Raw genomic sequence first — 12,290 nt, forward strand, 5'->3', positions numbered from 1 at the left:
CCCCACTAGCGCCACGCCGTGTGGGTTGCCGTGACAAAGGCCCCATTCTCAAAGGCATTGAGGTGCCTAACTGTTCAGCTAGGGGCTGAGGGGGATTTTCTAAAGCGCCTAAGCTGGCTAGGCACGAAACCAGTGGGAGTTAGGGGCTTAACCTGCTTCTGGGCTCGTAGAAATCCTGCCAGGCGCAGGTCTGCGTCGTTAGGTGCCTAAATGCCTTTGAAAATCTGGCTCCAGTGCTCCGCCTTTCTTCGGATGTGAAGATAAGAAGAAGGCCCCTGCCCTGAGGAGCTGGCAGGGTATGAATCCCCCTAGACACTCTGCATTGCCGCTGTGTCAGGTAGATTGGCTTCCCCAACCGTTGCTAGCAGAGGTTGGGACCGTAGTGTGGGCTGGTGGGGAGACCTCCTATTGACCTAGGACAGCTGCGGCATTGATCTTGCTTGTCCAGGAGTGACCCCAGGCCTTGAGGAGGTTGGGGGTAGAGTGGGGACAAATTCTTGTCTTCCTTTTGGGGAAGATCCCACAAGGTCTTGCAGCGGTAATGTCCCCCTGCACGCTACAATGGAAACAAGCCAGGGTCTGTTCCCTTCTGCGGGCTGGGGGCAGTTAGCTGTGTTCGCGTTACAATGATTTGCTGGGTGGGGGAGAAGAGAAGGGAGCTCAGACACGAGTTGTCTGGATTCCTTTGAAACCCCCCAGATCTGGAAATGAATCATCACAGATGCAGGTCATTGGCTTCCCTGCTCGTCAATCCAGGCAGGAAAATGCACCAGACCCAAGAACTTTTCTTCTGTCTCCACAGGTTAATGGTTACCCAGGGAACTCGGAGCAGAGCAGGAGGTTTAGCTGTAGAAAATAAAGAGTTAGGTGCCCAAATCCCTTTGAAACATAAGGGGAGATTGGTGCCTAATTCTCTGTGGCACCCTAGTAAATTCCAGCCAAAAAGATTACCAGGCTGCCCAGTAAGCCTGATGTAACAATTTGTTCTTTAGTATGTAAACACACCAGTCCAGGCTACATAGGCGGTGGTGTGGGCTCTTGAGTGGCATGTGTTAGTGCGAGCTAGGATTTTCCAAGTTGTATCCCAGCTCCGCCACTGATTCCCTCTGGGACACTGGGTAAGTCACTTAACTTCCCTGAGTTAGTTTCTCCCTCTGTAAGACAGGGATAACACCGGCTTGCCTTAGAAGATTACTTCGTTAATGTCCATCAAGTATCCGGAAGCCATAAAGCATGAAGTGACTCTGTAGAACTCAACAATAGGGCAGTAAATTACCGTGGGTTCATTTGATTTCTAGATGGATGGTGAACATTTTCCAAAAGTTTTAAACAAACATTTCAAAGACGTCAAGCGGTTCGAAGCTGTCCCATCCAAACAAAGGAGAATAATCATAAGAACCCGCTGCATGCATAGAATACACCCAGTGCTGATAGAACTGTTGGCAGGGTCGACTCACTTAGCGCTGACCCTGTGGAACAGAGCTAACCTAACGTGGCTGCGTGTATCTGCGGCGGCTGGCATTCACCAAAGGATCAAGGTCTTGCCCTGAGGCCACCTGTCATGCTGCTCTCTTTAATAATCATTAAATATGGTTCCTAGCGGGATTCCAGGAAAATCGTGGCCAGACTAGTCAAGGTTAGCATGTTGGCAGCAAGCCTGTTTGTGGCGAGTGTGGCTGTGGAATTGGAGTGATTGGTAAGAGTGGAAGGCCAAAGGTGGGTTAGATTTTCATGGTCAGACTTGCCGAAGCAAAGCGAACGCCTTGTGCTCGTTTGCACGTCCTTACCTACGACTCTCGTCCTCCACGCGGCTCTTCAGTGCCATTCCTCGGGGTGTTGCCTGCCCTTGCAAAGCTGAGGCCTGGCCCAAGCCTCCTAGTATTCTAGGATTTCTTTGGGAAGCTGAGCAAGTTCCTTTGGCCCTGCGAGGCGTTCCAGTCGCTTTCCGGAGGCGGACTCTATTGGAAAGGGTATTTTCCTTCCCTGCGCGGCCCCTGCTAGGGGAGACTGGTTAGAGCACGGTGTGGAGTAGCCAGTTAACCCTTTCCATGGTCTCCTATTGACACAGCAATTTTGTCACTAAAGAAAAGCCAATATTTAGAAAACCAAGGATGAAAAAGTCATACGTTATAACTATAAAAAAGAAAAGAAACCCAAACACATCTGCAGAGTAGCTGGGTGAGAAGCCGGGGCTTCCCCCTCTCCTCCAGTTGGGGGATCAGGGAGCATGTACTATGTATCTCGCAGCCGTGGCTGCAATGTGCGAGGTGCTGGACAAACCCCAGCTGGCAAATGAGCTGCAGCAGCCCAGAAGCTGGGGGGAGTCATCGCCAGCTCCTAGCACACACCAATCATAAGTCAGGCCCCTCCGGGATCTGGCGTGAAGATCACGAGATTGTCAGCAATAATACATGCTGTGTTCCTTTGCCTTCTGGATTGTGAGCATCTGGCTTGCACTCAGGCCAAGCTTTGCTCTGCATTGGTGAAGCCTAGACTCCTTGTTTTTTTAAATGAATCTAGGATTCTCCCCTGTGCCAATGACTCCAGGAGCTGGGGCTTTAAGAAAAATACCAACTGCCTCAATAAAATGGTGGGAGTTGCCAAGAGCAGGCCCCGGTGCAGACCCCTTTGCCTTCCCTTCCCTATAGCTGTGGGTTCACAAAGCACATCTGCCATGGGAAGGCAGCTGGCATGCAGTGCAGGGAGGCCGTTCCAAGCGAGCAGGCAGCATGGGAAAAGGCCTGGAGCTGCCATTATTATCCTCATTATCCTGTCCTCATCTCTTGAAACAAGATAGTGAGTTAAAAAGCCTTTTGTAGGTGCACAAATGAGCTTTGTAATTAAATTGGCCAGTTTCCTCCCTCCACCCCTGCCCAGGAAGGGGCTGGGTTTCATCCCCGCTCGTTGCTATACACCCGCAGTATGGACCTGGCTCCCATGCAGCACTTGCCTCAGGTGTGAACATGAGCATGGGAACAACCCACAAAAGGAGTAAATTGGAGGGGCCACACCTCTTTTATGAGCTGCATTAGCCTTTTTCTCCTCCTTGCTCCCTTCAGAAGCATCTCCTTCGCTTCTAAAGATTTGCTCAGAGATCTAAGCAGGCAGCTAATAAACCAAAGCTGTCTGGTCTGGGAGTCATGCTGGAGTTTTAGATCCAAGCCAGTGCTGAGAGTGAGTGAGAGAAGGGGAAGAGATTTGTGTTTGGGACGTATGGGGGCTCCCCCCTGCTGGTTTCTAATCCTGCCTCTGTGGAAAAGTGACATCATCTCTCTCCCTCAGTTTCCCTCCGTATACAATGGGTATAATAATATCAACTGACCTGCGGTGAGGGGCGCTGGGAAGGTCGGTGAGTGTAAATGGCTTGACAGACTGTGCCAGGTTCTGATTCGGCTTGCTCTGGTGTCAATCGGGAGTAGCCCTGTTGAAGTCAGTGGAGCTGTGATGGTGTAAAACTCTTGTAAGTGAGAGGAGATTCAGGCTGGGCTAGGAGACTGACCAAGGCAACTGTCTCCCCCACAGTTACTTCATTCCACCCGCACCGCCCTGGCCTCCCCCAGTCTAGGGGGGCTGTTGGGCACCCCTTCTAAGCTGTCCGCTATCGCTTTAAATCCGCGGAGACAATCACTGGCATTCGCTTTCCTGCTTGAATTGACGGAACCTAAGTCTGTCACCCCCTCGTCAATGCGCCGCTCTCCGCTGGCCAGCAGACAGCAAGTGTACAGGAAAAAGAAAAGGAGGACTTGTGGCACCTTAGAGACTAACCAATTTATTTGAGCATGAGCTTTCGTGAGCTACAGCTCACTTCATCAGTGTACAGGATGATCTCCATTCTGCGCTTCCACAGCGAATATATAAAGGGCTAAAGGCTGTTGATCCTGCTCCTTTCACCAGGCCAAACCATCACAGCCTGCAACGGGCACCAGGGAAATATCCGCGACAGACAGCCAGACTCAGAGAAAATAAATCGGATCTTGGGGAAACGGCTGAGCAACGTAGCGCAGGCTATGAGGCTGCTTCTTAGAGACAGTGGCATTGAAATACACTGGACCAGATGGACCAGGGTCCAATCTAGTATGGCAGTGCCTGGTTCCACAGTGTAACCTTCCTGACTTCCAGTGGGTTACTCTCTACGTACACCAGCGCAGGTGAGAAGAGTGGCCCACGATTAAGCTGCTAGTGTCCCCTGAAAATGCTAAGAAACACGCACCTATTCTCAAGGTACTGTAGTTGGAGGAGAGAGTCTGGCTTTATTCTCCGAGGGACGGACCTGGATTGCAATCAAAGAATCCCTGGGGGGTGACGTGTGGGTCTCTCCCTGCTCATGTCTGATCCGTGGCTGTGCTCTGTAGAAACTGACATCACCCTTTGGCACCTTCTCCGCTGCAGGACCCTACATGCACAGTAGCAACAGAAACTGCAGCCGGCTCCAGCACAGCCCCCGGGAGAGCAGCACGTCTGTGAGCTCCGCAGCCCACGGCGAAGGCTCCGTGTCAGGGACCCGGGCCCATTGTGTAGTCAGGGAACATGTTTTCCCAATCTGATAAAGAATAGCGCCCACCGGGCTCGGCAGATGTGAGGCCCTACCCTCGATGGGCAGAATTCAGTCTGTTCTAACCTGCATTTGTTTGTGAAAATGGACGACGACTGGCCATTCTGTTTGAAATGAACCTTTGGGAGCCTGATCCTATTAGCACCTAGCGTTTTCCATCCCAGTGCCTCGGAACGGTTGGTAGATATCAATAGCCCAGATAGGAATACTGAGGCACAGAGCTGAAGGGATTTGTCCAAGGTCACAGCTGAGCCGGGGTGGAGGTGGTAATATAAGAACAATAATTAATGCCTAGCTCTTATGCAGCACTTTGGATCTCAAAGGGCTTTACAAAGGAGAGCGGTATCCTTATTCCCCATTTTGCAGATGGTGAAACCGAGACACAGAGTGGAGAAGTGGTTTGCCTGAGGTCATCCCACAAGCCAGCAGCAGAGCTGGGAACTGGATCCAGGTCTCCTGGGTCCCGACCCAGGCGATTGCACAGAGAAGAACGATATTTCCTTTGCAGATGAAGAAAGGAGGTTTCCTGCCACCTTAGTCTTGGGCTCACTGAGAATCAAGAAATTTCCAACAAGCTCATGGCTGTGAAAAGTGCTCGTCTGTGTCCATCCTTCATGAGCCACAAAGACGCAATGAGTGAGAGTCCGATCATTAACGGCGGGTGTGGGGAGGTCGGGGGTGCAGTAATCATTGGTGATTGGAAAGCTTCAGCTGGGATCGATGCCTAGGGAATAACATCCTGCAAGCCTAACGTTAGTTTTAAATCAGAAATCCATAGGGTGCTGAATCAAACAAGCCACGTGCCCAGCTCTCTGTGGCTTATTGGCTTTGCTTGGTGGCCACGGCAGTTCCAGCGATGCAGCAGGGCACAGTGCTGTAAGCAAGCTACAGGCCAGATCCCCAGCTGATGTAAAACAGGTTAGTTCCATGGACGGAGCAATGTTAGTTTGCACCCCCCGATTCTCACACAACACCCCTGGGGGGCTCTGTCTCAGAGATGATTCATTTCCAGCCCAAGTGCATTTGGCCTTTGACAGGATAAATGTTCTTTCCAGAACCTCAGTCTCAGTCTCCGAAGTTTGAACTGAGCTGGTCCTTTGTGCCCTTAGGAATCGCACTGCATGGAGTGGCAGGATCGGGAGCAGCTCCCAGGGTTGCAGGGAGTTCTTACAAAGCACGATGGAAACCAGGGAGGAGGGGGCGTTGAATGCTGCTGGCTGGTGAAGGGGGAAAGCGAGGGCATGGCAGATGTGGAATGTTCCTGCCCAGCTGGGCAAGCCCATAAACAGCTCAAAGGAAAAACTGAAGCTGCTTTCTGGTTACCAGGGAGCTGGCCTGGAACTCCAGCAGTTTAAAGGAGGAAGGCTGGGCTTCTGGTTCCTGGGCAGGCTGAGATCTGGGTGATGTTCCTAGCTCTGTTGTGGATTTGCTGTGTGCTCTTTGGGAAGTCAGGTCTGTGCTCAGTGCCTTAGTTTCCCCACCTGTGCTTGTTGGACAGTGATATGGGTAAAGCATTTTGAGCTCAAGGTGGAAGGGGAGGATGCAGTAGGACAGCCTACTGGTCCAAGCCCCAGGCAAAGGCTTCCCCTCTGCCAGTGGCTGGCATCACGGGCTCATGGCTGAACTGAGTTTTCCCAGCTCCTCCCTTTCCCACTCAGGCAGGAAGCTGTGTGGTTTGGAGCCGGTAAAGCAAAAGGGAGTCTCTTATCAGACAAAAAGAAAAGGAGTACTTGTGGCACTTTAGAGACTAACCAATTTATTTGAGCATGAGCTTTCGTGAGCTACAGCTCACTCCATTTTGCATTAGTAATTACATTTCAGAATAACACGGCTGTTACTCTGAAATCTTATCAGACGGTGGCCTGCTGCTTCCAGTCATCTGCACTGTCAGCAGCCCATCAGCAGTGCACTGGGCAGGCCCACGGGCCAATGTGAGAGGTGGGTTTGTTCCTCTAATAAGGCTCAAGGCCTTGGGAATGCCAGCTGGGAGCCCTGCCAGTCCCAGGCAATGTCCTGCTCCCCCTTGCAGGAGCAACAGAAGAGCCATAGTCGGGTTCCAACCTCTCCAGCTTGTGCACCCACATGGCTCTGCAGGGAACGAAACGCAGCAGAGGAAGAGGCTCGAGCAAGGAAGAAAAGGCTTTTTGGGGGGCATGTTGAAGGCAAGGGGGTGCTGAGGCCCTGGGAATGGTGAGAGCTGCAGAGGAGAAGGCCCTTGCGCCAGAGGTGTTGAGTTGAGATGCCAAGGGCTGCAGAGAAGGGCTTGGCAATGGTACCAAGGGAGGTGGCAAAGGATGTGGCCAGAGGGAATCAGTGGTGGCAGGGGACAATGGGGGCTCCACTGTTTTGCCAGCCCTGGAGATAGCCGCCTCTGGGACAGAATGGGGGAAAGGAGTGGACAGGGCAAGGGGCGGGGAACTCTGCAGCACGGGGTGCCACAACACAATGGAGCATCTGTGGAGCACTGGGATGGGTGACCTCAGCCGGGATGAATGCAGAGGGCTCAGCAAATGCCAAACAACCCCCTAACTCTCCCCCGCCCCCCTTCCACAGCAGCAGGGCTGGGGCATGGAGTCTCCTGGGGAGAATGGCCTCTTCTTCCATGCTGGCTGACCCTGGGCACTTCAGAGGAGCTGGTGCTTTGACTTGGCTCCTTGGGAGGCAGGGGATTGACCTCTGGAGGGTGGACCCACGTGGGACTAAAAGTCAGAGCTCGTGGGTTCTGTTCCCAGCTCTGTCGCGGTCTCTGTGTGAGTTCGGGCGAGGCTTTCCTGGCCGGAAGTCCGTGGGAGCAGAGGGCAGGATAACCAGACCATTCACCTCGCTAGGCCTCAGTTCCCCACTCTGGTGATATGGGGACAGTAGCACTGCCTGCCTCTCAGGTGGCGCATCCCTCCTGTCCCCGGCGTGAGCTAAGGAGAGTTTCCCCCCAAGGGAAGCGGTTGCCCCCCGCTTGCAGCAGGCTGTGCCCATGTGCAGGCCCCCATCCCCGTGTTAGGCGGGGAACGCACACTGTGCAAACGCAGTCGGCTTCCCCGTGAACATCCCACAGGGCCGGGGTTGCCACGGCAGGCCGGGGAAGTGCCCCCCCGAGGCGTTAGCATACAGAGATGACTGCTGCATGCCAGTTACTGCAGGGCTGGGCTGGGCTGGATCTCCGGCCTCGGGGTCGGAGGTTCCAGCCCAGTTCCGCCTGGCAGCCATACCAGCCCAGGACTGTCGGGGGCCAGGGTGAGAGGAGCGTGGGGTGGGGATGGGGGCGGTTCTCAGCACAGCCCCAGTGAGGCAGGTGTCTCCATCCCAACAGCTTGCCCTCCATGCAGTCCTTGCGGCGGTGGAGAGGGGTATGACTGATGCGGAGGGGCATGGTGGCAGGGCGGGCGGTGGTGGAGCTGCCCTGTCCTGTCCCAGCTGAAGCTGCTCTCTCCAGCTCTGAGCAGCGTGTGCTGCTGAACGAGGGCTCTTTGGAGCTGAGGGCCTGGTACTATTCAGTGGGCATCTGGTGTAGAGCGGCCACCCGCCACAGACAGACACAGCTGTGCGGTTCTGAGCCCTGTGCCAGCTTTTTGGGGGGTGGTTTCCACCGCCATCTGGTGGGCGTGGGAGAGAGATGCACTTGCTCTTTACAAGCGCCGCCCTGGTACTCTATGGATGATAACGGATACAAGGGGGTGTCACTTGGAAGTGACGAAAATGATCCACTTTCCCCTGCTTCTGTTTACACTTGCTTCATGGTTTTGAGGCAAAGGCCAGAGGCATTTTTGTGGCTCCAGAATCTTTAATTAAAAAAAAAAAAACAAAGGGACTGGTTCATGGCAGCCCAGCTCCAACCTGTTGTGCGGTGTTGCTATGAGCTGCTAACCAGCTGCCCTGTTCCACCCCAGAAGTGGCTGCATTGCAACTAAGTGTGATCTGAGCTGTGTGCAGAGTTATTTCTAATGTGTTTAGAGCTCCTAGCATGAGAGGCGAACCCCAGCTACCTGGGCAATGCGAAATGCTCACCTGCATTTTCTGTGCTTAACGAAGCTGCTGCTGCCGATGTGATGGGTGGGAGTTGTTTGCACAGGCACGGAGAATCAGTGGGACTTCTCTGATCCTCCAGTAACTTCTTATGCTGTTTCTCTCCCAGATGTTATCCGAGCCAAGCGGCTCCGCGCCCTGGAGATCACCTCCAGCAGCTTCCGTCTGACGTGGCCTAGGCTCCTCTCCAGCGACACTGGCTACTACGTGGTGGAGTACGCCCCTACGGACGACCCGAGGAGAAAGCTAGTGAAGCAAGTATCCGGGGATCACACTGGCCTCTTCCTGAGCGATCTCTCGCCAGACACCACCTACGAGGTCGTGCTCATTCCAGAGTCCAACGAGCACTATATCCCTCCACAAACCACCAGGGTCACCACGCTGGAAGGTAAGACGATGAGCCCCATGGTGCTCGGTGCCATATGGACACGTAACGCAGACAGTCCCTGGCCCAGACCTTAGAGCCGAGGCATGAGGAGAGTGAGTATGGGTTTGAGAGAGACCCTCTAGCTCGGCCACGAGGTGTGGGCGTGATGCAGGAATCAATCCGTGGAATTCTTTGGCCTGGGTTACGCAGGAGGTCAGATTACATGGCCACACAGTGAGTCCCTCTGGCCTTAAAATCTCTGCAGATTCTAAGGGGAAGACGGGGTGGGTCACCCCAACTGCCTGATTCTGTTCACTCCTCGCTGTGGGAGACAGGAGCCTGGGCTAGATGGACCTTTGGTCTTACCCAGTATGGCCGTTCTCATGAATATAGAGAAAAAAACAGCAGAATTTAGTTGGAAACTGGAAGTCTCGGCTTTCCCCTGGCTTACCCAGTGCTGATCAGTGGATGCCATCGGGGTAACGGGGAGCAAAGCACAAGCAGGTGGAAAGAGCTCCGTAGACCTGCACTCCCTGTCTCACTATCCTCGTGTGATAACCCAGGCGTGTATAACACCACGCACCGAGGGGGCGGTCGTTGTCAGCTGGGAAGGAACCCGGGACCGCTGGGTCTAAAACCATGAGCCACTCCCCCCTGAGCTGAAAGACCCAGGTGTCTGAGCTGAGGCAGGAGCAAGCATCCCATCCTCTACTGGTGACCACTAGCGGGTGACGAGGAGTCGGTGATCACTAGAGGGTGACATTGTGAGCAGAAGCTGGACCCGTTTGAGGGAGAAGTGCAGAAAACTAGTACCCATTGGCAGCCTTTTGATTGAGAGCAGGATTGGGCTGTGTCGACGTGTCTGACTGGGGACGAGTTGCTTCTGCCTCCATGATGGCCAAGAGGCTCCCAGCTTATTTATGCTGCTCCGGCTGGAGTTCGCTCTGCTGCCGTGAATCACACCAACACTTGTCTTCCTTTCCCTCCTTCCCGCAGAGGAAATCAGCCCAACTCGGGTTCTCATCTCGGAGTCCAAGCCGCACAGCTTCCGCGTCAGCTGGGCTCCCACGCCAGAAAGCGTGGGGAGCTACCAGGTCCTGTATGGGCCGCTGCCTGGCAATTCGGCTAAGCTGCTGGAAGTGGACGGGGCGCACAACAGCACGGTAGTGGAGAACCTGGCCCCCAACACCACCTACTTGGTGACGGTGGCGGCCATCTATAAATCGGGGAAAGAGAAAGCCCTGTCGGCCAAAGCTTGCACACAGGAAGGTGAGTGAGCGGGGCCTTCTGCCGACAGGACACAGCAGTCCCAGGTGTGATATAACACTGCGTGGCCTGGGGTTCCTCCAGAATGTGACCACCTCTTTGGCCAGACCAGGCACTGCGGGGGAAGCCCTTCTCCCTCTGTTTTGTGTCTCACAGCCCCCTCACCTTTGCAAGCAAAGCCAACGCCCCATGGCAAGGGAGCGCTGCGCCTCAGGGAAAGGACTCCAGCAATTGAGCTGGTCAGCCAAGCCACCTAGCAGGGCCGGGGGCAGAAAGTGGCCAGGGGGACGATGCAGCTTTCAGGGAACAGAGCATGCATATCATAGAAACGTGACAGAGCGTAGGACTGATGAAAATTCGACAGTAGGTGTGCAAGAGGTCTCCAACGGAGTCTGTCCTCCTGAGCCACCTGGAGCATCACAAGCAGAGGTGGCTGGGAGGATGCTGGAGTCCCCAGGGACGGAAAGTCGGTGCTGTCGTCCTCTCCTTCCTCGTGGCCTGTCTCTTGGCGTGTCGGAGGGGTGGAGGTCATGAGCTCCCCTCGGGCACATGGCCAAAACTCCGCCAGTGTGGTTGGTGTAACTGGGGTGGAAGCTCATTAACAAGGGTCATGTGTCAGGGGCTCCCATGAAGTGAAGTCTCGGGAGCTTAGCTTGGCAGAGCAGGCGAGATCCGGCTTGATTTAGTCAGAAGGATTCTGGAGTGAGCAATGGCGGAGATGGGAGGTGAGTTGGGGCATGGGGGTATCACAGCCCAGTTCCCACGGGCAGATGTCAGTGTCAGCAGAGGCGCTGAGGACTCCACGAGCCCTGGAGATGGAACTATCCCCTCCTGCCTGGAGCAGGCCCCTCCAGGGCACGGGGAGCCATGCAGAGGGAGTCCGGCGACTGCCCAGGCTGTCCCTGCTCTGCGGATAAACAGGGGCCTGTGGCCTGCAGAGCTGTCAACCCCGCCCTCTTCCCAGCGCCAGTCACTAATGGGGGAAAATGGGCCCCAGAAGGAGGGATGACCCCAAATGACTGGGCCCCTCTAACCTGCTCTTCTCTCCATCCCCCGGCTAGAGAGCTCCAAGGTGAGACACCTGCGCTTCGAGGACATGGGCCCCAACACCCTGAAGGCCTCCTGGGACTCGGCCGATGGGCCAGTCCTCGGTTACCGGGTGAGGTGCCGGCGGCAGACGGGCCCCTCGTCGCTCCTCAGCGTCTCGCCGCAGATCCACAGTGTGCTCCTGACGGACCTGGCCTCGGGCACTGCCAACAAAGTGTGTGTGAAGCCCATGTACAGGAACCAGCCGGGGAAGGGGCTATGCCGCATGGTGCACATGCAGCATGGTGAGTCGGGGACAGGAGCCCGCCTGGACAGGGCAATGCACTAGCGCCTTCGTGCAAGGGGCGGGGGCTGTGAGCCAATGCCCACCCATGCCCAGTGGCACTGGCTGCTCTTACAGGACAGTGTGTATTGGGTACAGCCAGAGGCACGGGGCAGGACCGAAGTGGCCTGATTTACAGAGGTGCCAAGCACCTGCAGTCCCCATTGACTTCCGTGAGCACTGTAGATACTCAGCACCTGTGAAAATCAGACCCAGGGGGCTGGGTTGGCAGGATTCTGGTTTGTAACATACAGTAGAGGGACCTGGGACCTAGACAGATTTCTTTTAAATCCTCTGTGTTTTTAAACTGACCCTGTCCAAGAAGCGCTGTTGTCTGGGAGGTTGATTTGCTCTGGTTCCTTGACTGAGGAGCCCTGTTTTAACGGCGCATCGGGGTTCTCCGAGTGCTGAGATGGTGGTGGAGAGTTTCAAAAGTAACGAGTGATTTTGGGTGTCATGCTTGAGACACCTGTAGCTTAGCTTGGTTTTCCCAAGGCGAGTGCTCAGTGCAGTCTGGAAGTTTGGGCTTCTTTGAGGGGTCTCGAGTTCGTCACGTAAAAATGGAGGTACCCACGCCAGAGGCTGCTGATGCTTTGATACTGAAATCCTCTTTCAGTTCTTAGAGGGCCCGATCCAGAGCCCTTTGAAATCAAGGGGATCTTTCCACCCACTTCAGTGAGCATTGGATCAGGCTCTAATTGCCATGACGCTGCTCT

The 12,290-nt window shown here is 54.7% G+C and overlaps 1 protein-coding gene across 1 annotated transcript in view; it reads left to right on the forward strand.

The window, feature by feature from the left end:
* The window catches only part of VWA1 (von Willebrand factor A domain containing 1), a 29,892-nt gene that overhangs the window by 14,252 nt on the left and 3,350 nt on the right, over nt 1-12,290 (forward strand). The window contains exons 3-5 of the mRNA XM_077837427.1: nt 8,682-8,960; nt 9,936-10,208; nt 11,267-11,536. Coding sequence (XP_077693553.1) covers nt 8,682-8,960; nt 9,936-10,208; nt 11,267-11,536 — 822 coding nt within the window. The remainder of the gene's footprint in view (nt 1-8,681; nt 8,961-9,935; nt 10,209-11,266; nt 11,537-12,290) is intronic.

Source organism: Eretmochelys imbricata, chromosome 18, assembly GCF_965152235.1.
Source record: "Eretmochelys imbricata isolate rEreImb1 chromosome 18, rEreImb1.hap1, whole genome shotgun sequence".
Classification (NCBI taxonomy): Eukaryota; Metazoa; Chordata; order Testudines; family Cheloniidae; genus Eretmochelys; species Eretmochelys imbricata.